The following is a 26240-nucleotide window of genomic DNA, read 5'->3' as shown; positions in this document are numbered from 1 at the left end:
ACTCTGAAATCTCCCCAGCAGTCTCACCCAGCCTCCCCCCAGCTCCTCTTCCAGCCTTTGTCCAGTTTCCTGGGCAAAAGGTGTCACCTGGCCCCAATCTCCCTCCTGGGTTCAGGTTACATGCTCAGGTACCATCCCTCAAGTGAAGTCACACCCTGGTATCCCATCACATGCAGACAGTCCCAATAGACTCCCTACTCTGTCACAGTGACAACCTTCATATAAAGTGCCAGCTCCCTCTGTGTGAAGTCTGTTGATTGTGTCTGCTCCTCTGTTTTGTTCAGAAACATGACCAGTCCCCATAACCTATAGAGTTATGATAGAAAGATTTTTTTTCTTTTTAACAGGTGAATGAATATTCATCTGTCTAATTACAGAGCTGGGTTTAATAACTAATTTTTTTCACAGACCTTGGTTGTCTCTCCTACTTAAAACAATCCCTGAGAATGGAAGTAATGGTACGAGTCTCAGAATACATCAACTTTGAACTTTGATTCAGATACAAAATGTTGAAAAGCATCAGGATTTGATTTGCATCTAAAAAGGTATAAAAAGGAACCTTCTAGCTATGTCTGTTTTGAAATAAATCCATAGGATAAATATTAGCCTGTACCAGCAAGTCTATAGATCTATTTGTATAGGCATGTCTCACGTTAGAGCTCTTTCTCATACCTTGGACATTACAGAGTTAATAGGAAGAGAACGTTCCTTATATAACCAGTGCAGAGTAAACTTGTAACCTGGGTCTGCACCTGGTGGGGGTATGCACATGCCTCAGACCCAATGTGAAGGCTGATTGACCAGATGAGTCAGGTGACCAAGGGTAACAAGTAACAGCTCAATGGGAGTGTTTCCTGTAAGAGAGATCCTGCTCAGTCAAATGGGAGATGCCAGGGGTCAGGGAAAGGACCTGTGAGAGGGGCTCTGTGCACAAGTCAGGGGAAGGTTGGGTAGGAGATCCCTTAGAGAACAGGGGTTGAATTCTTCACAGAGGGAGGCTGTAGGAAAGGCCCAGAGCATGTTCTAGATTTCAGACAGGAACTATCAAGTCTACAGAAGATGTGTTGAGTTCAGGTGACATTGAACTGTTTTAGAGAGCCAAGGTGGGTGAGGTAATATCTTTTATTGGACTAACTTCTGTTGGTGAGAGAGACAAGCTTTCGAGTTTACACAGGTAATAGGTGATAGTGTTTTTCTCTTTTGTCATTTCCGCATCACCTGTGGGTGAACACTTTTCACAAAGCTATCATTCTATAATCAGTCCTCATTCTGAAAGGAAACCTGCACAACACATTCAGAAGATGGGCCTGGGAGCTTAAATTCATAACTTTGTTAGACACTAAAAATTACGGCATGAATAGAGACACTGGTTTTATGGCTTATTACAACAATCTGTAACCCACAAATATCCTCTTCCCCCTTCCTTTCCTCCCTATGACTGGGGGAATGTTAATGGGCCCCTTCACCTTGAATGGTCCATAGAAACGTGTGTTAACTACTTATGGACAGCACCATTCTCCTAGATCTCGTCAAATGTGAGGAAGGGATCCCTTCTCCTGTGTACCTTAGCACTCTTCCCGAGCCCCTTAAAATCTGCCAGAGCCCATCTGAATGCTTCTGGGTGTCCCTACAGATTTGTACCAATATATTGGCTTAGACTCTTCTGTGACAATGAAACTAAATTAGCCCTCTTTGACAACAAATCCTTCCTTGGCGGTGTACTTTATAAACTTAGCCAAAAATCTGAATATGCTTAGTGAGTAACTATCAGACACTATTAACTGTGAAATAAAAATCACTGTGGAACAGAAGAGAGCGCTGCGTTCAGTGCGAGCTGTCACCCTGCATAGTGTCACCCTTCAACCTCACCTGGACCACAGTCTTTTTGGTTTGTTTGTTTTTTTATGTTGCAATGTTTTTTTGTGAGAAAAGTGTCGTTTTCACTCTTTGTACTCACATGCTGAACTGTTTTCCCTTCAATTTTCTGGAATAATTCACTTTTAGGCAAAGACTTAGCATGGAAAATTTAATAAAGTTGTAAGTAAATAGAAATAGTTAAGTAGCTTTAACTGTAGCAGGTGCTGCCACTCTCACTATAGACAAGAAAACATTATTTGGGTGAAGACTGGAATAAGAGTTTCTTTAAGGGTGTGGATCGAGCACATTCTGGGGATCTGCCACTTTGAATAATGAGCCCATAGAGGGAAACAGATATTTGTCTAGAGATCGTAAGAGTGTTGCACTGGTGGCAAGTGAGGTCAAGCTGTGATGGGCATTCAGCCATCCTATACCACTCCCTTCAGTCACTGAGAACTTTCCCAGAAGTTTCTCTCTCGGACTGAAATTTCGCAAGCTTGGTCTCATTCCAAAGCTAAGTCTTTCTGAGAAAGTTTGAGTAAAATCTGTTTTGATTTTGTAAAAACTATTTTTGGACCCTGAGCATGAAAGTGCATGTTGTTCCCTTGAAAAAATGTTTTGTTTTTTTTACATTTGCAATTTGTTCAAAAAACAAGTGACTTGAATTTAGAATTTCAGAACTGACATGTACATCTGTCTCCATAGGGATTAGTCACTTTGCCCAATTTAAAGTGGGGGAGGGAAGAATTGTGTGTGATTTAAAAATTGAATGTTGAGTATTTGCAGTATACAATTTTCTTGCTGTGTCTCCAGTGGCTACCTGGAGAGAGACGCATTCAAAACAGGATTAACAAACAGGTTAAATGGATTGCTTGGACCTTTCCCTGGCCCATCCTTGCTTCTTGTCCCTCTCTCCGTAACACATTTTAATGGTTGAACTCTAATCTGTTTACTCTGGAAAGAAGTCAGCTAGGCACCTTTTACGCAGTCCATGTGACACACATTCTACACAGTTGCTTAGAGTCCCACATTCCGTGATACCCTGACTGAGGACTGTGTGGACTATGACCTCTTCATTAATCGTCACTAAGGCTATGTTTTTTTCACAGAGGTCGCGGATGTCCTGGAATCTGTGATTCCAGCAACCTCTGTGACTTCAGCCTGCAGTGGCCTGGACCTCTGAGCGGGCCCCTGCAGCTGCCTAGTCGCTGTGAGCGGTGTGGGGACCCCTGCAGGTGAGTCCCCATTTTGTCATGGATATTTTTAGTAAAAGTCAGGGACAAGTCACAGGCTTCCATGAATTTTTCTTTATTGCCCATGACCTGTCCCTGAGTTTTACTAAAAATATCCATGACAAAATCTTAGCCTTAATCATCACTAACATAAGTTTCAAGAGGAATAATTGCAATCCCCGATCCCCATCACGAATGGGGTTCAACGGGTTACCCGCACCTGTCAGCGTAGGGTAGACACATGCTGAGCCAGTCAGTGTAGCGCGCGTGCAGCCCCGGACATCTAAGGGCATCAAGTTGTTGACATACCCCTAATCCCTGTATGTGGCCAGAAGGCCAGGGCATAAGATCTGAGTCTTGGTTGTTTGTACTGTGACATGCCTTGGGGTACAACCTGGACTGTGAAATTGCTGTGCCCCCTTAAATTGCTAGCTCAAGGTCTCTCTCTTACTGCTCTGCTAGTGACAAGTAGCCCCTTTGGGTTTGCTCTCACATAGCCATTAGCATGTGAAGGCACTCCCAAAGTTATATGAAGGCTCTCTCAGCCATTTATGAATTGTATACAGGGAGATGCATGCAAATTTCCCCAGCCCGAGCCTCGGAAATGTGCATCTTACATTGCTCAAGACCCCCCTTGATCAGAGTAAACTCATTAATTAGTTCGTCAGACCATCAAAGGGTATAAATATGCACCAGCCTTTGTAACCTGAGTAGATTCTCCAAACTTCAATCAAAAACACACTGGTTTAGATAAAACATTGAAGTAAGTTTATTAACTACAGAAAGATGTACATTTTCTAAGTGATATAAGCATAGAAGTTCAAAATTGGTTACAAAAGGAAATAAAAGATAAAAACCACAAGCTATTTAATAAACTTTGTCAGGCTAAGTCAAATTTGAAGCAATAAGCTTTCTCTTAACCAAAACCCTACAGCAATCTGTGCTAACTGGAAAGCTTTGTCAGTTAGTCCCCGCTCCCTGTTTAAATGTTTCTTTGTCTTCCAAATGATCTTGTTGCCTTCACTGTGGGGGGAGGGGAGGAGGAGAGGTGGTCTGATGTTGTCACTGTCCCTTATTTGATACTCTCCTCCAGGTGCTGGAAAGACCCATGTTGTGTGGTGGGGGTTAGGTAGGCACATGGTGTAGGTACTCAAGCAGCACTCTCTCATGTGAATGGTAACTCTCTTGTTTACATCTTTCTTGCTGGTGAATGGCCCAGATGGTCGCTTAACACCTGGCTGGGTGTTGGTCACTCCTCTGTTGACACTGAAGATCTAGTCTGTGGATGTTATCCAGACTCTCAACATAGTTCAGTAATAAAGATAGCAAAATTTCTTAACTTCATATACAATGATGATGCATACATTTTGACAGGATAGTGATGTTCAACAGATTATAACTTTTCAAATGTTACTTCACAAAAGGCATACTTTGTATAAAACATATCATACCCATATGCAAGTGGCGAATATGGGTGTACAGGGTGTTGTTTGGAGGTACAGAGGGTCACACATATCCCTATCCCAATATGTGGTCAGGGGGCCAGGACATGAAATCTGAGTCTTCGTTGTTTGTATAATCTTAACTCAGAGTTTCCTGGCTTTCAAAACTTCAAGGTTTTTCTTCTTCTTCTTTGGGACACTCAAAATTAATTCGCAAAAAGAAAAGGAGTACTTGTGGCACCTTAGAGACTAACACATTTATTTGAGCATAAGCTTTCGTGAGCTACAGCTCACTTCATCAGATGCTGTAGCTCACGAAAGCTTATGCTCAAATAAATTTGTTTCTTTTTGCGAATACAGACTAACACGGCTGCTACTCTGAAACCTGTCAAAATTAATTAATTATGTTTTTTACTGTCTCAAAACATGTCTGAGAATTTTTTATATACAGATATACCTTTGTAACTAATACACTCCCTGTGTATTTAGATGGTTGCCAGAAATTGGTGTTGCTTAATGAAATGTGTAGGGAGTAAGAGATTCATTCCAATGGTGTAAATGTAAGCTGAACAAGGCTGAGTTTCCCAGGTTTTATTTCCGTGTAAGACCAATTTCCCTTAGTTCCTTTTTAAAAAAAAAGCTTTATTTTTGTATGTTTAAAAAAAATCAGTAAGTTCTCAGCATGCCCAGTCTGGGGAACAGATATATAATGCGATATATATTTGAACTGTGTTATTCAAGGACAGAAGTTTTGGATTCTGTAGTATTTGTCATTTAATAAATTTACACTAGTTTACTAGCATCACAAAGTAAATAAAAAAATCAAAAGAAAAAATGAACTGCAGAAATTCAATACAAGACAAATAGCTCAACATGCTGTGTTTCAAACCAGTCAATCACACCACAATCAACATGAACAGTAAATCAGTATTTCACTAGGAGCAATGGTAGAGGGGAATAAATACAAATATTTGTGAATATAAACTATTTCTAAAGAGATGTGATTACAGATAAGTAAATATGTGAAATCAATGTAAATCAGGCAACCACAACTAATAATTGTTTGTCTTTAGTGTCAGGACTCTGCATGTCTGCTGCAGACATGACAGGGAGCCATAAAGTTCCAGTGTGTAAGGGTATATCTATGCTACGAAATTAAGTCGAATTTATAGAAGTCGGTTTTGTAGAAAGCATTTTTATACAGTCGAGTGTGTCTCCCCACACAAATGCTCTAAGTGCATGTAGCTGGCGGACTGTGTCCACAGTACCGAGGCAAACGTCGACTTCCGGAGCTTTGCACTGTGGGTAGCTATCCCACAGTTCCCGCAGTCTCCACCGCCCATTTGAATTCTGGGTAGAAATCCCAGTGCCTGATGGGGCTAAAACATTGTCGCGGGTGGTTCTGGTTACATATCGTCAGGCCCCCGTTCCCTCCCAACCTCCGTAAAAGCAAGGGCAGACAATCGTTTTGCACCTTTTTTTCTTGAGTTACCTGTGCAGACGCCATACCACGGCAAGCATGGAGCCTGCTCAGCTTACCGTCACTGTATGTCTCGTGGGTGCTGGCAGACGTGGTACTGCATTGCTACACAGCAGCAGTGTATTGCCTTTTGGCAGCAGACAGTGCAGTATGACTGGTAGCTGTCGTCGACGTAGTCCTGGGCGCTCTTTTAACTGGGCGCCTGGGCAAACATGGGAGTGACTCAGCCAGGTCATTTCCCTTGTTTCGTCTCATGGCGATTGAGTCCTACCGGCAGTGCACTGTCTTTTAATCTGCAGCTAGCAGAAGACGATGGCCAGTAGTCATACTGCACCGTCTTCTGCAGAGCACCCAGGAGGTGACGATGTCTAGCGGTCGTACTGCACAGTCTGCTGCCAGCAAGATGTATAAAGATAGATGAAGTGGCTCAAAACAAGAAATAGACCAGATTTGTTTTGTATTCATTTTCTCCTCCCTCCCTCCCTCTGTGAAATCAGCGGCCTCTAAACCCAGTTTTGAGTTCTATCCTTGAGGTTTTGAGTTCTATCCTTGAGGCGGCCATTCAGTTTCTCGCAAAGCCACCCCCATTGTTGATTTTAATTCCCTGTAAGCCAACCCTGTAAGCCATGTGGGCAGTCGCCCCTCCCTCCGTCAGGGCAACAGCAGACAATCATTCCGCGCCTTTTTTCTGTGCAGACGCCATACCACGGCAAGCATGGAGCCTGCTCAGATCACTTTTGCAATTAGGAGCACATTAAACACCACACGCATTATCCAGCAGTATATGCAGCACCAGAACCTGGCAAAGTGAAACCGAGTAAGTAGGCGACGTCAGTGCGGTTACGAGAGTGATGAGGACATGGACACAGACTTCTCTCAAAGCACGTGCCCTGGCAATGTGGGCATCATGGTGCTAATGGGGCAGGCTCATGCAGTGGAACGCCGATTCTGGGCCCGGGAAACAAGCACAGACTGGTGGGACCGCATAGTGTTGCAGGTCTGGGACAATTCCCAGTGGCTGTGAAACTTTTGCATGCATAAGGGCACTTTCATGGAACTTTGTGACTTGCTTTCCCCTACCCTGAGGCGCAAGAATACCAAGATGAGAGCAGCCCTCACAGTTGAGAAGCAAGTGGCAATAGCCCTGTGGAAGCTTGCAATGCGAAACAGCTACCGGTCAGTCGGGAATCAGTTTGGAGTGGGCAAGTCTACTGTGGGGGCTGCTGAGATGCAAGTTGCCAACCCAATCAAAGATCTGCTAATATCAAGGGTAGTGACCCTGGGAAATGTACAGGTCATAGTGGATGGCTTTGCTGCAATGGGATTCCCTAACTGTGGTGGGGCCATAGACAGAACCCATATCCCTATCTTGGCACCGGAGCACCAAGCCAGCGAGTACATAAACCGCAAGGGGTACTTTTCAATAGTGCTGCAAGCACTGGTGGATCACAAGGGACATTTCCCCCACATCAACGTGGGATGGCCGGGAAAGGTACATGACGGTCGCATCTTCAGGAACTCTGGTCTGTTTCAAAAGCTGCAGGAAAGGACTTTCTTCCCAGACCAGAAAATAACCGTTGGGGATGTTGAAATGCCTATAGTTATTCTTGGGGACCCAGCCTACCCCTTAATGCCATGGCTCATGAAGCCATACATAGGTAGCCTGGAGAGTAGTCAGGAGCTGTTCAACTACAGGCTGAGCAAGTGCAGAATGGTGGTAGAATGTGCATTAGGACATTTAAAAGTGCGCTGGCGCAGTTGACTGACTTGGTTAGACCTCAGCGAAACCAATATTCCCACTGTTATTACTGCTTGCTGTGCGCTCCACAATATCTGAGAGAGTAAGGGGGAGACATTTATGGCGGGGTGGGAGGTTGAGGCAAATCGCCTGGCTGCACAGCCAGACACCAGGGCGGTTAGAAGAGCACAGGAGGGTGCAGTGTGCATCAGAGAAGCTTTGAAAACCAGTTTCATGACTGGCCAGGCTACGGTATGGAAGTTCTGTTTGTTTCTCCTTGATGAAACCCCCCCGCCCCTTGTTTCACTCTATTTCCCTGTAAGCTAACCACCCTCCCCACCTCCCTTCGATCACCGCTTGCAGAGGCAATAAAGTCATTGTTGCTTCACATTCATGAATTCTTTATTACTTCATCACACAAATAGGGGGATAATTACCAAGGTATCCCAGGACGGGTGGTGGAGGAGGGAAGGACAAGGCCACACAGCACTTTAAAAGTTTAAAACTTATTGAATGCCAGCCTTCTGTTACTTGGGCAATCCTCTGGGGTGGAGTGGCTGGGTGGCCGGAGGCCCCCCCACCGCGTTCTTGGGCATCTGGGTGAGGAGGCTATGGAACTTGGGGAGGAGCGTGGTTGGTTACACAGGGGGTGTAGCAGCGGTCTGTGCTCCTGCTGCCTTTCCTGCAGCTCAACCATATGCTGGAGCATATTAGTTTGATCCTCCAGCAGCCTCAGCATTGAATCCTGCCTCCTCTCATGACGCAGCCGCCTCCTTTCAGCTTCAGCCCTCTCTTCGCCCGCCACTTACTCTCTTCAGCCCGCCACCTCTCCTCCCGGTCATTTTGTGCTTTCCTGCACTCTGACATTGTCTGCCTCCATGTATTCGTCTGTGCTCTGTCAGTGTGGGAGGACAGCATGAGCTCAGAGAACATTTCATCGTGAGTGCGTTTTTTTCGCCTTCTAATCTTCTCTAGTCTCTGGGAAGGAGAAGATCCAGTGATCCTTGAAACACATGCAGCTGGTGGAGAAAAATAAAGGGACAGTGGTATTTGAAAAGACACATTTTATAGAACAATGGGTACACTCTTTCACGGTAAACCTTGCTGTTAACATTACATACATAGCACATGTGCTTTTGTTACAAGGTCGCATTTTGCCTTCCCCCACCCCGTAGCTCACAGCGCGATTTAAATAAGCAAGAGTAAATAAGCCTCTCCTCATAAGTCATGTGCCCCAGCCCCCTGATCATTTTCGTTGCCCTCCGCTGGACTCTCTCCAATTTGTCCACATCCCTTCTGTAGTGGGGGGGCCCAAAACTGGACATAGTACTCCAGATGTGGCCTCACCAGTGCCAAATAGAGGGGAATAATCACTTCCCTCTATCTGCTGGCAATGCTCCTACTAATACAAACCAATATGCCATTGGCCTTCTTGGTAATGAGGGCACACTGCTGACTCATATCCAGCTTCTCATCCACTGTAATCCCCAGGTCCTTTTTTGCATATGAGCGTATGATGTTGCCAGTCCTGAAAGGCTTCCCCACATCACTAGGCTCTGTTGTTCTCTGTCATCTACAGAATTTCATAGATCACATTTCAGCAGTTTCGTATGTTGTAAGGCTGTCTCTAGTTACCTCTGTTGTATACATGTTGTTGTGATATCAGTCCCAGGCTATAAGAGGGAAAAGGTGGGTGAGGTTATATCTTTTATTGGACCAACTTCTGTTGGTGAGAGAGACAGGTTTTTAGTTTACACAGAACTCTTCTTCACATCTGGTAAACTTAATTGGAGTGTCGCCACTAAATACAAGGCAGAAGAGCCTCCTGTGGAGTTTCCATTTCAGACAGCAAAATTCAATATCTTCCATTGGTAAATGCAGTGGTGGTGTAACCATGTCGGTCCCAGGCTATTAGAGACATAAGGTGGGTGAGATCCTATCTTTTATAAGACAACTTCTGTCTTGTTGGCATCTCTCTCCCCTCGACATTGATGGTTCCGCTGACTGCATGGCAAGATGAGTCACCTCTCCTCTGACCCTTGTTTTACTCCATTTGATTCCTCAGGCCTCTGCATCTCCCTTTTACAGATTCTTTACAAGATTGCTGATTCAGGTACCTGGGTAATCCTGGTGTCTGGTGAGGTGAGGACTGCATGTTTCTGAATCAGGCTGGAATGTGGCCTTGTTCCATGCTCGCAAAGGCTTTTCAGATGCTTGTTGAATTGCAGATGCTCCTATTTGCCATCGTCCTTGTTAATGGCACTGGCCTATAGAAAATATTGTATATCCTTTCCTTCTAGATCCAGGGCAATTCCCCCACCCATGGTATTCAGGCATTGCCTGAGTGCACTGTAGTTACTGACAAGCAAGTTGTGTTGATCCCAAGCAAATAAAGGGGAGTAGCACATTGTGTTGCAAATAGAATGTGGGTGGCATTGCCCTTGGCCTGCTGCTGCTTCTCCAGGCACTTGGTGGGAGAGGAAAGAACAGGGTTTGGTCCTCTTTGACTTTGTCTAGACTAGCATTAAAAAGTTGTGTTGTTAAATGGTGCTAGCTGGTTTGAGCTGACTAGCATTCTGCTCAGGCCAGATTTAATGTGACCAGTTAGCACATGGTAAAGTAGAAAGAGAATTTTGATTTTAGGTGGGGCTAGCGTCTCACAGCTTTCAACCCAACCAATGAAAAATTTCTCTTCAGATGTTCTGGCACGTGGGGGGAAAATGGGTTTATGTATTAAAATTTGACTCATTATTAATGATAAGTATATGGAGGCCAGTGCAGTACTCAGGATAGATGTGCTGTGACTGTTTTAACCAGCCCTTCACAAGTTATTCAGCAGGTCACTCCACAGAAGACTCCTACAATGCCAGAAGAGCTCCACCCGGATTTTTATGTTGTTTGTTAGCAGGGAAGGAGAAGGCAGGGAGATGGTTATTTCCTTCTTTTTGCACAGCTACTGAGCTTCACAGGAGAAAGGCTCCCTCTTCTTCCTCATCCCCCAGAGCTGCTCCTGAGCTCTGCAGGAGAATGGCTCCCTCCCTAACCACCTGTGATTTTAACTCACAAGTGGTGATTGGAATTATCATCATGGGCTGGTTTTAACTGTGTGGGTCTGAGAATGGGTGATGGGGGAGAAGAGAGGCTTTATTGTTTTATAGAAATGACAGCATGTGTGTCTCACACTCCTAACCAGACAAAGCAGTATAAATCTTGCAAAAATACCTACTTGACCAAGAGCTGCAGTATTCTGTGGGACTGAATCTACCTAAGAAAAATATGAACACTGTATTCAAACCAAATGACTAATTATATCGAGCTGGAACAGAGTCATATACGTTCGGAAAACAAGGCCATATTTCATGAAATGTCTTCTATTGATCACTAAATTGGTCACTAAATTTCCTTTTTTGCTGAGTCACTCAGGCCTGAATGTGTCTCTGGTTTCTCTGCTCACTCCCAGTTTTAGTTAATAGTCTTTTACCGGTCACATGCCAGGCTGGACAGATGTAGGGATCCTTGGATCTTTAGGCAGATCGGAGCCTAAGTTTGAATTAGACTCAATTGTGCATTAATAATAGTACCCATTGGTTCGGACTAGATTCTGAAAGCTCTCAGGAAAGGTAATTAGTGCCCGTGTGCAGCATGCACTCAATACACCTCAACGTCTCAGCTGTTCTGTAATTTCCAGTGACGTGATCACATTATTCACCTGCAAAATTTTATATTTACAATATGAAGAGGTTTTAAATTAGAGCAGAAAAACCTGACCCAGTGTCATCTGCCTGAGTCAGTGTGAGCGGGAGTCTGCATTGCCTTTATTTACACGTAATCAGGTGAACTATTTTATTTAAGAAAAAAATGTTTCTGAGCTGAAACCGTGCTTGTTATGCTGCAGCCTACGCTGAGCTGGTATGAGGAAAGTCATTACCGTTGGGTTTTAAAGTAGTGACGCTGGGGGTCCTATCACTTGGGATAACGGGGTACCCAGGGTCTATCCTGATCTATCCCTTGTTTACCGGAGGTGGCTCACCACTGATCGTGTGGTTGTCTTCCAGGCAAGCCAAGCTTTATGAAAGCTCCCGAAGATCAGATTGGGATTTCTGGAGGAGTGGCCTCGTTTGTGTGCCAGGCGACAGGAGAGCCCAAGCCTCGCATCACATGGATGAAGAAAGGGAAGAAGGTCAGCTCCCAGCGGTTTGAGGTAACTGCAGAGATCTGGATCCAAATCTGTCACTTGCCAATCTTAGCTGCACAGTAACCAAGGTCAGAGCCTGAATTTTTGTCAGTTGCTATAGGAGAAGAGGCTGAGAACTGCTGTAAGGGAAATTTTTCCTTCCTTCGGTGAGCCCTGCCTTAGGTCACACACTTCAATGGTGAGCCAGAATTTGACTAAATATACTGAATGCTTGTTCTGGTAGGAATTTGGTCTAGCCTTGGTCACCCCAGAACTGGTAGAAGCACTAACTAAGATGTCAGAGCTGGGTCATAACAAACAGTCGATTTATGTAGGTTTTGTGTGTGTTAGAGTGGGGGAGGGGAGTGGGCATGGAAGCCTGCTTAGCCTCCCAGCCCAAGCAGACCGAAATGGGGTGCTCAGGCTCTAGCAGGAAGCTTTCCAGACAAACTTCTGCCATCTCTGGGTCTGATTTGAGATTCAGAGTAGGAATAGGGAGGAAATGCCAAAGGGAGAATCTGATTTTTCTTTAGAGTAACAGGAATGGGGCAAACAGGGCTTCCCAACCTACATTGATTTAAGATTTTTAATGGGAAAAGCAATTTGACTTCCTCTCTCCACCTCTCCTCCTATCTTCCGTTTGGGTTATGCCCTTTTCTTCTGCTCCACCCTTGGGAATGTAACCCTTCCTCTGTGTTTCCACCTCTTGGATATTTTTGCTTTTTTTATTGGAGCGGCAGCCCCTGAATCATCTGCCCCACCTTGGCACCTAAAGTGTGTTTTCTTGTGTCAGTTTTCTATCTTCGGCACAGGAGACTTCTCACCAGAGGCTTTTCAGTGCCCCTACTTATCTTTCACCTTCTGCCTGTTTCTCTTGTTTCCTGCCATTTCTTTCATCTTCAGTGGTTTCTGCTGACCCTCTTGTCAGTTATTTCTTCTTTATCCTTTGGCTGTGCAGCATTAAAAGTGTTTCACAGGACATAGCACTACGTGCAGGAGAGGAGGTAGCACAGGGTCTGGACTTGAAGCAGGTCGTCCTAGTGCTCGGTATTGCTGAGCCACTTCATATATGACCTGAGTGATAAAATGATGAGGTGAGGTCTGTGCCCCAAGGCATAGCCCTGCTTCCTGTATTACCACTAACATAGTTCAGGTTCTCATGTTTGCATTGTTTTGCTCCTTTCAGTAATTGAAACAGGATGAGTTTAAAGTTAGCTGTGGCCTGAGGCTATGGCTTTGCAATCTGCCATTAAAGAGTAGTTTATAATGGTCCTGTAGTGTAACAGATTCCCTTCTTCTCTGCCATGTAGAAGAGTTCGAGTAATACTTCTCCTACCTTAGCATGATAGAACGATGAGTGGCTGTTTGTTATACTAGGAAAGGAACTGTAATTATGTCACTGTTGATCGTGCCACTGTTGTGAAGGGCCTGATCCTGGAAGGTGCTAAGCATCCTCAGCTCCTATTGAAGTTAGCAATTGCTGAAGTGGCTCAGCATATTGTCCCACACTTAACAATATTTCTCTTATAACCCACAGGATCTTAGAGCTCTGTTCTTTTATATTGAATCGAGGTTAAAGTTGGCACAAAAATCCATCAGTAATATCACCAGTGTAGATATGGTTCAGATGTTTTAAGTCAAAGGATCCACATCTGTACTAGCAGGTTGATATTTTTTCAAGTTTTAATTGTTTCATAAAGAACAGCATTGGATCTCCTTTTGTTATGGGGCTCCTCGAAGGGCAAATATATTCCTAACCCTGAATTTTCTTGCTTCACTGGATAAGGAACATCTCTTTTGTCAGGTGGTATATTTGTATTTATGGATTCTATTCCTGAATTCAATCTCACTTTCAGTCTCCATTTCAGTAGGAGCCAATAAAAAGTTCTTTTCTTTTCCTTGTCAAGGTTATTGAGTTCGATGATGGGTCAGGATCAGTTCTCCGGATTCAACCCCTGCGTGTTCATCGAGATGAAGCAATCTATGAGTGCACAGCAACAAACAGTGTTGGGGAGATAAACACCAGTGCCAAATTAACAGTGTTAGAAGGTAGGTGGGAATCTCATGTTGGCAGAGTGGCTGGTGGTATGTTTTTTTGGCTTTGATGTATTCAGGTTTTCTTAGTGACTCCAGATAATATTGAGGTATTCTGAATTAGTTCTGGAAGGCTATAGGCCTCCAGTACTATTTGCCGTCGTTTCCTTCAATGACAGAAGTCTTTGTCCGTTAATGTTTGTGAGCAGGAAGGAGTTGTAGATTGTGAGCTTTGCTTTGAAGTGCATCAGATGAATTATGGAACTGAGGTGTGCCATGCCCATTACCAGTTTTTGGGATCTAGCCAGAGACACACCTTTATGGTCTTTCTTGTCTGTCACAGTCATCCTACAGTGGCCCTCTCCATGGTATCTAAAAACATGCACTTTGAAATGTGAAAAACTTAAGCTATATTTCTGCCCCATCTGAACTAAATAGCCACAGTTTGTTGTGTTTGGGTTTGCAAGTCGCTCTTCAGCTTCTGCAGCTGGTGTGGAATTTAGCTGTATTTACTTTTTGTTATAGTAACAACTTTCCATTCTGTTTCCTCTCTTTACAGAGGACTGTAGTGGCTACATAAAGCAATACGTTTAATATAAAGATCTTGATACTTGCCTACAGTATAATATGATTTTATTTTAGTTCTTGTGCTGGTCCTGCTTCTAAATGGCTCTAGCATGTATTTTGTATAAAGGGATAGTGTCTTTAGAGACCATTGCTTTTTTCCATGTAATTGTTTTATAGATTATAATAATTATTTTCCACTTTTGTCTAAGATAAAGTTACTTATTTTAATATACATGGAGATGAGAGTATTTGTTTATATAAAAGCAGCAAAGAGTCCTGTGGCACCTTATAGACTAACAGACGTATTGGAGCATAAGCTTTTGTGGGTGAATACCCACTTCATCAGATGCATGTAGTGGAAATTTCCAGAGGCAGGTATATATATGCAAGCAAGAATCAGGCTAGGGATAATGAGGTTAGTTCAATCAGGGAGGATGAGGCCCTCTTCCAGCAGCTGAGGTGTGAACCTCAAGGGAGGAGAAACTGCTGTTGTAGTTGGCGAGCCATTCCCAGTCTCTGTTTAATCCTGAGCTGATGGTGTCAAATTTGCAAATGAACTGAAGCTCATCAATTTCTCTTTGAAGTCTGGTCCTGAAGTTTTTTTCCTTTAAGATGGCTACCTTTAAATCTGCTATTGTGTGTCCAGGGAGGTTGAAGTGTTCTCCTACAGGTTTTTGTATATTGCCATTCCTAATGTCTGATTTCTGTCCATTTATCCAGGGACTGTCCAGTTTGGCCGATGTACATAGCAGAGGGGCATTGCTGGCACATGGCATGTATTAGATTGGTGGACGTGCAGGTGAATGAACCGGTGATGGTGTGGCTGATCTGGGTTAAGTCCTGTGATGGTGTCGCTGGTGTAGATATGTGGGCAGAGTTGGCATCGAGATTTGTTGTGTGGATTGGTTCCTGAGTTAGTTACTGTGGTGTGGTGTGTCGTTGCTGGTGAGAATATGCTTCAGGTTGGTGGGTTGTCTGTGGGCGAGGACTGGCCTGCCTCCCAACGCCTGTGAAAGTGAGGGATCATTGTCCAGGATGGGTTGTAGATCACTGATGATGTGTTGGAGAGGTTTTAGCTGAGGATGTATGTGATGGCCAGTGGAGTTCTGTTGGTTTCTTTCTTGGGCTTGTCTTGCAGCAGGAGGCTTCTGGGTACACATCTGGCTCTGTTGATCTGTTTCCTTATTTCCTCGTGCGGGTATCATAGTTTTGAGAATTCTTGGTGAAGATCTTGTAGGTGTTGGTCTCTGCCTGAGAGGTTGGAGCAAATGCGGTTGTACCTCAGCACTTGGCTGTAGACAATGGATTGTGTGGTGTATCTGCGATGGAAGCTGGAGGCATGTAGGTAGGCATAGCGGTTGGTAGGTTTTCGGTATAGGGTGGTGTTAACGTGACCATCACTAATTTGCACCGTGGTGTCTAGGAAGTGGACCTCCCATGTGTATTGGTCCAGGCTGTGGCTGATGGTTGGATGGAAGCTGTTGAAATTGTGGTGGAATTCTTCCAGGGTTTCCTTTCCGTGGGTCCAGATGATGAAGATGTCATCGATGTAGCTTAGGTAGAGAAGGCGTGAGTGGATGAGAGCTGAGGAAGCGTTGTTCCAGGTCAGCCATAAAAATGTTGGCATATTGTGGGGCCTTGCGGGTGCCCATAGCGGTGCCACTGGTCTGGAGGTATATATTGTCACCAAATTTGAAATAATTGTGTGTGAGGATAAAGTCACAGAGCTCAGCAACCAGTTGTGCTGTGGCATCATCAGGGATACTGTTCCTGACAGCTTGTATTCCATCTGTGTGGGATGTTTGTGTAGAGAGCCTCTACATCCATGGTGGCAAGGATGGTATTTTCTGGAAGATCACCAATGCATTGTCGTTTTTTCAGGAAATCAGTGGTGTCACAGACATAGGTAGGAGTGCTGGCGCAGGGTCTGAGTAGAGAGTCCACATATCCAGACAGTCCTTCAGTGAGAGTGCCAATGCGAGATGATGGGGCGTCCAGGATTTCCGGGTTTGTGAATCTTGGGTAGTAGATAGAGTAGCCCCAGTCGGGGCTCTAAAGGTATGTTGATTTGTTCCTGTGTTAGTGTAGGGAGTGTCCTGAGTAGATGGTGCAGTTTCTTGGTGTATTCCTCAGTGGGATCTGAGGAAAGTGGCCTGTAGAATTCAGTATTGGAGAGTCGTCTGACAGTGTCCTTTCGGTAGTCAGACCTATTCATGATGACAACAGCACCTCCTTTATCCGCCTCTTTGATTATAATGTCAGGATTGGTTCTGAAGCTGTGGAAGGCATTGCATTATGCATGACTTAGGTCAGTCCCTACATAAAAGGATATATGGACACAAATCAGATATTAGGAATGGCAATATACAAAAACCTGTAGGAGAACACTTCAACCTCCCTGGACACACAATAGCAGATTTAGAGGTAGCCATCCTGCAGCAAAAAAACTTCAGGACCGGACTTCAAAGAGAAACAGATGAGTTTCAGTTCATTTGCAAATTTGACACCATCAGCTCAGGATTAAGCAAAGACCGGGAATGGCTTGCCAACTACAAAAGCAGTTTCTCCTCCCTTGAGGTTCACACCTCAGCTCCTGGAAGAGGGCCTCATCCTCCCTGATTGGAATAACCTTCTTTATCCCTAGCCTGATTCTTGCTTGCATATTTATACCTGCCTCTGGTAATTTCCACTACATGCATCTGACTAAGTGGGTATTCACCCACGAAAGCTTGTGCTCCAGTATCTATAAGGTGCCACAGGACTCTTTGTAACTGTCACAGTCTCGGAGCCTCCATTCCTCATCTGTAATGTGGGGGTAGTGGCACTGCCCTACCTCCGCTCTAGAGGTGCACCAAGTCCATGGTGGGCATTACCACAGTGTCAAAATAATAAATGTGTGCTATGGCTGAGATTAAGCAGGGAATTTCACCCCAAAGGGAAAATATTTATAAAAGTTCTGAGGGAGTGGAAATGGGGTTTAAAATGGAAGGTCTCTGACATGTGCAGGTTTGTTGGGTGCATGCACACGCACGCAGTTGTGAGCTTACTTGTTCTGGCATGGGAACCAGGGAATCTCCCACTCGCATTTCCTGAGGGAGAAGATGAGCTCCATTCATTAAAATAGGGTGTACAGCTAATTAGACTTGGACACAATGTTTTATCCTTTTTTTCCTTTGAGGATTTTTACAGATAAGTTCTTATTTTTTTTTAGCCAAATCTTTGCCCTTCTCTTCTCAGTGCCCCTCTTTATTGTGCCCATTTCCATATTGTACCTGATGTCTGCTATGCATGAGCACGGGGGTTTGTGATGCTTCTCCTGCATTGTGGCTATATCTGAAATCACTCCTCTCTTTGCTCAGGTAATGTCAGCGTGGATACTAGGCCTGGCCAGCTGATCCTGCAGGACGCTCTCCAGCACTCAGGGAATATATTTTAGCCCAGGCTCCTCTTTCTCTTGTTTTTCTTCCCCAGCAAGAATTCCACCAAGCTGTTTGGAAATGGCACATGTTTTGTGTGAAGCAAATGAGAAAACTAAATAGGAGGGTGAAATCCTCGGGGATCTCAGTGGGGTTTGGCTTTTCTTGCTGATCGTGAGGTTAACATAATTTTTGTGATTGCAGTCAGGTGGAAATTGAAATGGTGCAGACCTGCTGTCTTTCAAGAGCCTGACCAGTGCAAAGATCCCAGGTGCGCAGCAGAGCTCTGCTCATCACAGACATTCTCAGGGGTACATGCTGCTAAAGACACAGCACATATTGATTTTACATTACAACCCTCTGAATTCTTCACAATTTGATCTTTAGAACACAGACCTTAGCACTGAAGCCAGAAGTTCACAAACACTCAGGGTTTAGCTGACTTCTCTGTTGTCCTCGTTGCAGACTAATCTGGAGCTTTATTTGATTTAGATTTCTGCTATGTTTTGTGCATCAATGGCACATTGTCTTTTCTGATTGCTAACTTACTCTATTCAGTATATTAAGAGACAAGCTGGAGTCTCATTTCTTCCTGTAGGAGCCAGGAGCTCAAACACATGTGAATGTTCTGTTAAGAGTTTGATTCTCTGCCACATCCTTAATCAGCTGCTTGCATCTCCCTGTTTTTTTCTGTCTAACTTCAAATCCTGTTTGTGAGCAGAGCCGCATATACTTAACATAATTGAAAATTATTTCTCCTGTTGATAGCAGGTGAGGTAGAAATGTGAACACCTCTTCTTCTCTTTTTCTCCTGGGCAGCTGATAAGCTGAATTATGTATGAGTCATATTGGACATTTCTGTCTTTTTCCATTATGACCTGAAGCAGCATACAAGTACACTCTTGCATGCCTAGCAGCAGGGTGAAAGCAAAGCAAACAGGGGAGGGTTAGAATCAATAAATTGACATACATTCCCAAGGAAACCTTCAGGGACCATTAGTGGACACTCCATGTAACAAATTAATAAATATATTATTCAGTTGCAGTGTGCAGGATTACGTCCAGCATTATAGAGCTTTTTAAGTAGACTGATTATATGAAATGTAAATAGAGAAGGATGAGCAGTGTGGCAAGAATTTGACAATATTTCCTACCCTGAACAAACCTGATTACAAGAGTATCCACGTAGTGCTCTTTAACAAAATGCCTTGCGTCTTCAGCTTCGTCACTATATTAAGAAAGGCAGAGGTAATTATGTTCTCCACTGGTCTCTTGTAATCTGCATTCTGTCAGCATTGATTTGCAAATTCCAATTGGCAGGCATAGGGAAAAAGTAGTGCAGGATCTTTCACCAGGGTTTACCTTTGCCCTGGCCAGTGTAGTGAGCTTGCTTAGCATGAAGTACTGTGCTTTCTCCCAACAGTTTGGAACATAGGCGTTGTTATCTTCAGTTTGTAGCCTTAATAAACAGAAAGAGAAATGATTTCAACCTTGGTGAACCTTGATGCTCTGTGAACAGCCTTTTCAGCCCTCTGCTGCCTAGAGCATGTTGTGTCATATTAAGGCAACACTGAAGAAACACATTGAGAGCTTAATTCTCCTTGGTTTTAAGTTTAATGAATGCTAAAATATTATCTCTGATTTCCATTTCCAGCATTCATTTACACAAAACCCTCATGCCTTGTATCCTAGACTTATTATCTGCTGCATAACTGAGCTTGTTTTGAGCCCCAGTGCATTCATCTTGAGTGTGCTGCCAAACCCTGCCATGAAGTAGCTCCTGTTGAGGAGAAGCAAAATAGCAGAGGGACTACTTGCACTGTAGGCTTTAGTTTCAAGGTAACCCACCAGGTTAGTTTTACTTGATGGACTTTCCCTGCCAGAAGTCGGGGAAGTTCTGGTGCATTTTAATGGAGCCCCAGAATCTAGTAAAACTCCAGAGTACTGGAGTGGGGTGTATTGTATTGGGTGGGAAGCACCTCCATCAGACTGTGGCTCACTGATTACTGAACCATGTCATGAGCTTAATTTCTCTCACCATCTGCTGGCTCCATCCCAGTTCCTGGAGTTACCCAGTTTGAAACACTGCAAATGATAAACATTTGACAGCTACAAATTATTTCTGCAGAGAGCTGGATCTCCAAAGGCCTGAAACAATATGTCCTGTTGTAAACACTCATCTAACCGCGGTTTCAGCATAGCTACGGTAAACAAAAGTTAGCTGTGTTTAATCCTCATTTATGCTTGGTTAGTTACAAAAGGATCAGTAGGAACATCCCCTTTTGGCTAACGTTTCTCTCATTTTCTTTTACATCTTCTTGCCAGGAAAAAAAGTGTCAGTAACGGTTATAAAATTAGAGTGATTAGGGAGGAGAGCTTGATTCGGTTTAGATGCAGTATGTCTGTATGCAAAGTTGAATGCTGTAGCCCCAAATGTACACCGTAGATCATCTGAAGAATGATGAAATGTTCCCTTTCTGTAGAAGAAGAGGAGATTAGAAATATCTTGTCCATCCTCCTTGCCAATACATGGCTGTTCTCCCTTGTATATGCTCAAGGAGTCTAGTTTTATATGGCCTAAGTAATAGGTCTTCTATAGTCTCCCTTGGGAGACTGTGCCACAAATTCAAATCCCACTGTTCTTTTTCACTGAAGTTGGTCTAACTGTAGAGAGGAGACTGATGTGATACTGGGTTAAATGCCCTCTGTAAACACTGCCTTCCTGCATGCTGCAGTACCGTGAATCTCTGCATGCTTTGCTGCATTGGGAAACTTCCAAATAGCCCTGTGACATGCATAGAAACAGAGCTGCCTAGAAGGCTGGTTCCCCCTTAGCTGGTGGTGTACCACGTTTTTAACAAAAGTTAAAATTAAGCCAATTATTCGTGGAAGATCTTAGTGTGATGCCCTGCCCTGCCCTGCTGGAGAGCCTCGTTCACTATTCAGACTCCAGCCCCATGATGGCCCGGTGCGCGTTCTACTCAGAAGGAAAGAATGCCTTGGACTGCTCAACAGCAGGTGCCCTTATATTGCTCTGGCAGGCAGACTTAGCAGCCGTCTTGACTGGCTCAAAGTTTTGTTCGTTTCTCAGTTGCTAAGGTGGTGACTGCAAAATGAGACCTTGAGGATAGGGGGGAAATAGGAGATTTCTTGAGGTTCTGACACCCCAAGAATCATAGGAGGAGAGGTGAGCATTAAGGACTTAACTTTAACTAGGGTCAAGAGCATTCACAATCACTGTTTAACTCACCTTGTATTGCCTGAGTAATAACAGTTGTTACATGCATTGTATCCTGTGTGCTCCTAATACCTAGACACGCCAGGGTATCCTAAATGACTGTGGTGCAGCTGTTCATCTTTGATATCTACAAATCACCCATCACCTCAGAGTCTAGGTGCTGAATTCTAAATTTCCTTAATTATGTCAGATTAAACAAGAAATGTAGCATTACTTAAATGTTGTTTTTTAATTTGTTAAAGAAAATGGCTTTCCTGGCTGCAAACGAGACAATTGAGAAGTAATTTTGTCAGCCGAAGAACATAGGAATGACCATACTCGGTCAGACCAACGGTCCATGTAGCCCAGAATCCGGTCTTCTGGCAGCAGCCAATGTCAGGTGCTTCAGTGGGAATGAACCAAGCAGGGCAATTATTGAGTGATCCTCCCCTGTCATCCACTCCCAGCTTCCAGCAGTCAGAGGCTAGGGACACCCAGAGCATGGAGTTACATCTCTGACCATCCTGACTAATAGCCATAGATGGACCTGTCCTCCAGGAACTTACCTAATTCTTTTTTTAAGCTGCTGCCTAGTAATTTATTGGGCTTGCATGTTATGTGAAGGGGCAAATAACACTTCCATGTTCGCTTTCTGCACCGCATTCACATTGTATAGACCTCTGTCATCTTCCCCTGTTAACTGTCTCTTTAAAAGCCTGCAACTCTTCAGTTTAGAAATCTCCACCGAATGCATCCGATGAAGTGAGCTGTAGCTCACGAGAGCTTATGGTCAAATAAATGTGTTAGTCTCTAAGGTGCCACAGGTCCTTCTTTTCTCCTCATATGGAAGCTGTTCCACAGCCCTAATAATTTTTGTTGCCATTTTCTGTACTCTTTTCAATTCTAATATCTTTTTTGAGATGAGGTGACCAGTATTCAAGGTGTGGCCGTATTGTGGATTTATATTAGTAATGATATTTTCTGTCTTATTTTCCTGTACCTTTTGTAATGATTCCGAACATTCTCATTTTTTGACTGCACATTGAGCAAATGTTTTTGGAAAACTATCCACGATGACTCCAAGATCTTTTTCTTGAGTGGCAACAGTTAATTTTGACCCTATAAATTTGTATGTATAATCAGGATTATGTTTTCCAGTGTGCATTACTTTGCATTTATCAACATTGAATTTCATCTGCCATTTTGTTGCCCAGTCACCCTGTTTAGTGAAATGTCAGTAATTCTTTGCAGTCAGCTTTGGACGTAACTATCTTGAGTAATTTTGTATCATCTGCAAATTTTGCCACCTCTCTGTTTACCCCCTTTTCCAGATCATTTATGAATATGTTGAACAGCACTAGTCCCAGAGCAGATCCTACCTCTCTCCATTGTGAAAACTGACCATTTATTCCTACCCTTTGTTTCCTGTCTTATAACCAGTTACTGATCCATGAGTGGACCCTTCCCCTTATCTCATGGCTCCTTATTTAGCTTAAGAGCTTTTGGTGAGGGACCTTGTCAAAGGCTTTCTGAATGTCTGTGTACACTATATCCTTGGATCACCCTTGACCACATGTTTGTTGACACCCTCAAAGCATTGTGATAAATTGGTGAGGTATGATTTCCCTTTACAAAAGCCATGTTGACTCTTCCCCAACAAATCATGTTCATCCATGTGTCCGATAATTCTGTTCTTTACTATAGTTTCAGCCAATTTTCCCGGTAGTGAAGTTAGGCTTACTGGCCTGTAATTGTGATCCTCGCCTCTGGAGCCTTTGTTAAAAAAAAAAAAAAAAAAAAATCAATGTTACATTAGCTATCCTCCAGTCATCTGGTATAGAAGCTGATATAAACAATGGGTTACATACCACAGTTAGTAGTTCTACAATTTTGTATTTGAGTTCCTTCAGAACTCTTCGGTGAATGCCATCTAGTCCTGTTGAATTATTACTTTTTAGTTTATCAATTTCTTCTAAAACCTCCTCTATTGACAACGCAATCTGGGAGAGTTCCTCAGGTCATCTAAAAAGAAAGTCATCTAAAAAGAATGGCACAGGTGTGGTAATCTTCCTCACAAACACTGCAGTGAAGACCGATGCAAAGAATTGATTTAGCCTCACTACAATGGCATTGTCTTTCTGGAGTGCTCCTTCAGCACCTCGATCATTCAGTGTCCCCACTAATTCTTTGGCAGGCTTCCTGCTTCTAATGTACTTAAATTTATTTTTTGCTGTTAGTTTAGTTTAGAAAGCTTAGTGTTGTCAATCTCTTTTCCAAACAGGAGAGTCAGCAGATCTGTAGAACTTTAGACCCAAATACCATCATTTCCATCTCTCATCTCTGTTCAAATGTTTAATGGTACATGACCATATAATGTGTCCACAATGACAAACTCCATCAGAAGACTGCCATGTACTGACATTATCAGTCAGGTTCATTCCACTTTATGAAGCAAGAAATAAATCCTTTGAAAAGTTTTGAATGGAATCTCACATAACCAATACACAATGTATCTGATGAATTGAGCTGTAGCTCATGAAAGCTTATGCTCAAATAAATTTGTTAGTCTCTAAGGTGCCACAAGTCCTCCTTTTCTTTTTGCGAATACAGACTAACACAGCTGCTACTCTGAAACCAATACACAGTGGAACCCTTGGGAATTGTACCCCAAGGTGAAAACCTGGAGTCTGAGAAGACACTGACTTCTTAAACTTGAGTATATTTCTGATTCAGAAACAACTGTTCTCTTTCTCGTTTCCCAAATCAGATCTCCTGAAATTGAGTCAGGATTGGTCCAGAGAGTTGTCATATCCTATCTGGCGTTCTTGTGACTTCTTGTCAAGAACAAATTGTGTCAAACCAACCTGATAGCTTTCTTTGACAGGATAACAAGCCTTGTGGATGGGGGGAAGTAATTAGATATGGTATATCTTGACTTCAGTAAAGCTTTTGATACTGTCTCATATGACCTTCTCATAAACAAACTAGGGAAATGCAACCTAGATGGACCTACTATAAGGTGGGTGCATAACTGGTTGGAAAACCATTCCCAGGGAGTAGTTATCAGTGGTTCACAGTCATGCTGGAAGGGCATAACGAGTGCAGTCCCAAAGGGATCAGTTCTGGGTCTGGTTCTGTTCAATATTTTCATCAATGCTTTAGATAATGGCAGAGAGTACACTTATAAAGTTTGTGGATGATACCAAGCTGGGAGGTGTTGCAAGTGCTTTGGAGGATAGAATTATAATTCAAAATGATCTGGACAAACTGGAGAAATGGTCTGAAGTAAATAGGATGAAATTAAATAAGGATAAATGCAAAGTTATCCATTTAGGAAAGAACAATCAGTTGCACATACACAAACTGGGAAATGACTGCCTAGGAAGGAGTACTGCAGAAAGGGATCTGGGGGTCATGGTGCACCACAAGCTAAATATGAGTCAACGGTGTAACACTGTTGCAAAAAAAAAAAGCAAACATCATTCTTGGATTATTAGCAGGAATGTTGCAAGTAAGACACGAGAAGTAATTCTTCCACTCTACTCTGCGCTGATTAGGCCTCAACTGGAATGTTATGTCCAATTCTGGATGCCACATTTCAGGAAAGATGTGGACAAATTGGAGAAAGTCTAGAGAAGAGCAACAAAAATGGTTAAAGGTCTAGAACACGTGACCTATGTGGGAAGACTGAAAAAATTGGGTTCATTTCATTTGGAAAAGAGAAGACTTAGAAGGGACATAACAGTTTTCAAGTACTTAAAAGGTTATTACAAGGAAGAAGGAGAAGAATTGTTCTCCTTAACCTCTGGGGATAGGACAAGAAGCAATGGGCTTAAATTGCAGCAAGGGAGGTTTAGGCTGAACATTAGGAAAAATCTTCCTAACTCTCAGGATGGTTAAGCACGAGAATAAATTGCCTAGGGAGGTTGTGGAATATCCATCATTGGAGATTTTTAAGAGCAGGTTAGACAAATACCTGTCAGGGATGGTCTAGATCAGGGTGGGCAAACTTTTTGGCCTGAGAGCCACATCTGGGAATACAAATTGTGTGGTGGGCCCTGTGGTGTGGGCTCTGGGGTGAGACTGGGGATGAGAGATTTGGGGTGTAGGAGGGAGCTCTGGGCTGGGACCAAAGGGTTCCGAGGGCAGGAGGCTGATCAGGGCTGGGGCAGGGAGTTGAAGTGTGGGGAGAGGCTCGGGTGCAGGAGCTGAGTGGTGCTTACCTCAAGCGGCTCCCGGAAGCAGTGGCATGTCTCTTCTCCAGCTCCTTCGCAGAGGCACAACCAGGTGGCTTGGCATGCTGCCCTGTCCACAGGTATCACCCATGCAGCTCCCACTGGAGTGCCAGAGGGGGCCATTGGAGCACGTAGGAGCCAGAGCAGCTCCCAACCCTGCGCCCTGGCTACAGTGCTGGAATGGGGCCATGCTGCAGCTTCCAGGAGTCTCATGGTGTGTCCCCCGACCCTGCTCCCTAGCTGGAGCTCTAGAACGGGGCCATGCCACGGCTTCCGGGAGCCACATGGTGCAGCCTCTGACCTTGCACCCTGGCTGGAGTTCCGGAGCGGCCCCTGAACCAGCACCCTGGCTGGAGCACTGGAGTGGGGCAAGCCCCAGACCCCGCTCCGCATTAGGAACTTCCAGGCTGGCTTAAAACGTCTCAGCCCGCTGGCTGTAGTTTGCCCACCCCTGGTCTAGATAATACTTTAGTCATGCCATGAGTGCAGGGTACTGGATTAGATGACCTCTCAAGCCCTTTCTAGTCCTATGATTCTCACCCCATGAATAGTCTCTTATGAGGGTTTTGACAAAGTCCAAATAAATTATGTTGACCAGTTCTCATTTAGCTGCTATTTTATTGAACAGATTAATTTGGGCATAAGCTTTTGTAGGTAAAAAACCCACTTCTTCAGATCTGAAGTCCGGTGGCACCTTAAAGACTAACAGATTTGTTTGGGCATAAGCTTTCGTGGATCTGAAGAAGAGGGTTTTTCATGGGTAAAAACAAAGTCTGTATCCACAAAAACAACAGGGAGTCCGGTGGCACCTTAAAGAATAGATTTATTTGGGCATAAGCTTTCATGGG

The 26240-nt window shown here is 43.8% G+C and overlaps 1 protein-coding gene across 22 annotated transcripts in view; it reads left to right on the top strand.

Annotated features, from left to right (window-relative positions):
* Positions 1 to 26240, top strand: part of PTPRF (protein tyrosine phosphatase receptor type F) — a 617705-nt gene that overhangs the window by 320502 nt on the left and 270963 nt on the right. For all 22 annotated transcript variants that reach the window (XM_038412822.2, XM_043520354.1, XM_043520352.1 and 19 more), the window contains 2 exons: positions 11805 to 11950; positions 13831 to 13972. In XM_038412822.2, the coding sequence (XP_038268750.1) occupies positions 11805 to 11950; positions 13831 to 13972 (288 nt within the window). The remainder of the gene's footprint in view (positions 1 to 11804; positions 11951 to 13830; positions 13973 to 26240) is intronic.

Source organism: Dermochelys coriacea, chromosome 8 (genome assembly GCF_009764565.3).
Source record: "Dermochelys coriacea isolate rDerCor1 chromosome 8, rDerCor1.pri.v4, whole genome shotgun sequence".
NCBI lineage: Eukaryota > Metazoa > Chordata > Testudines > Dermochelyidae > Dermochelys > Dermochelys coriacea.
The sequence above is the reverse complement of the archived record's forward strand: the minus strand, read 5'-3'. Positions and strand labels throughout refer to the sequence as shown.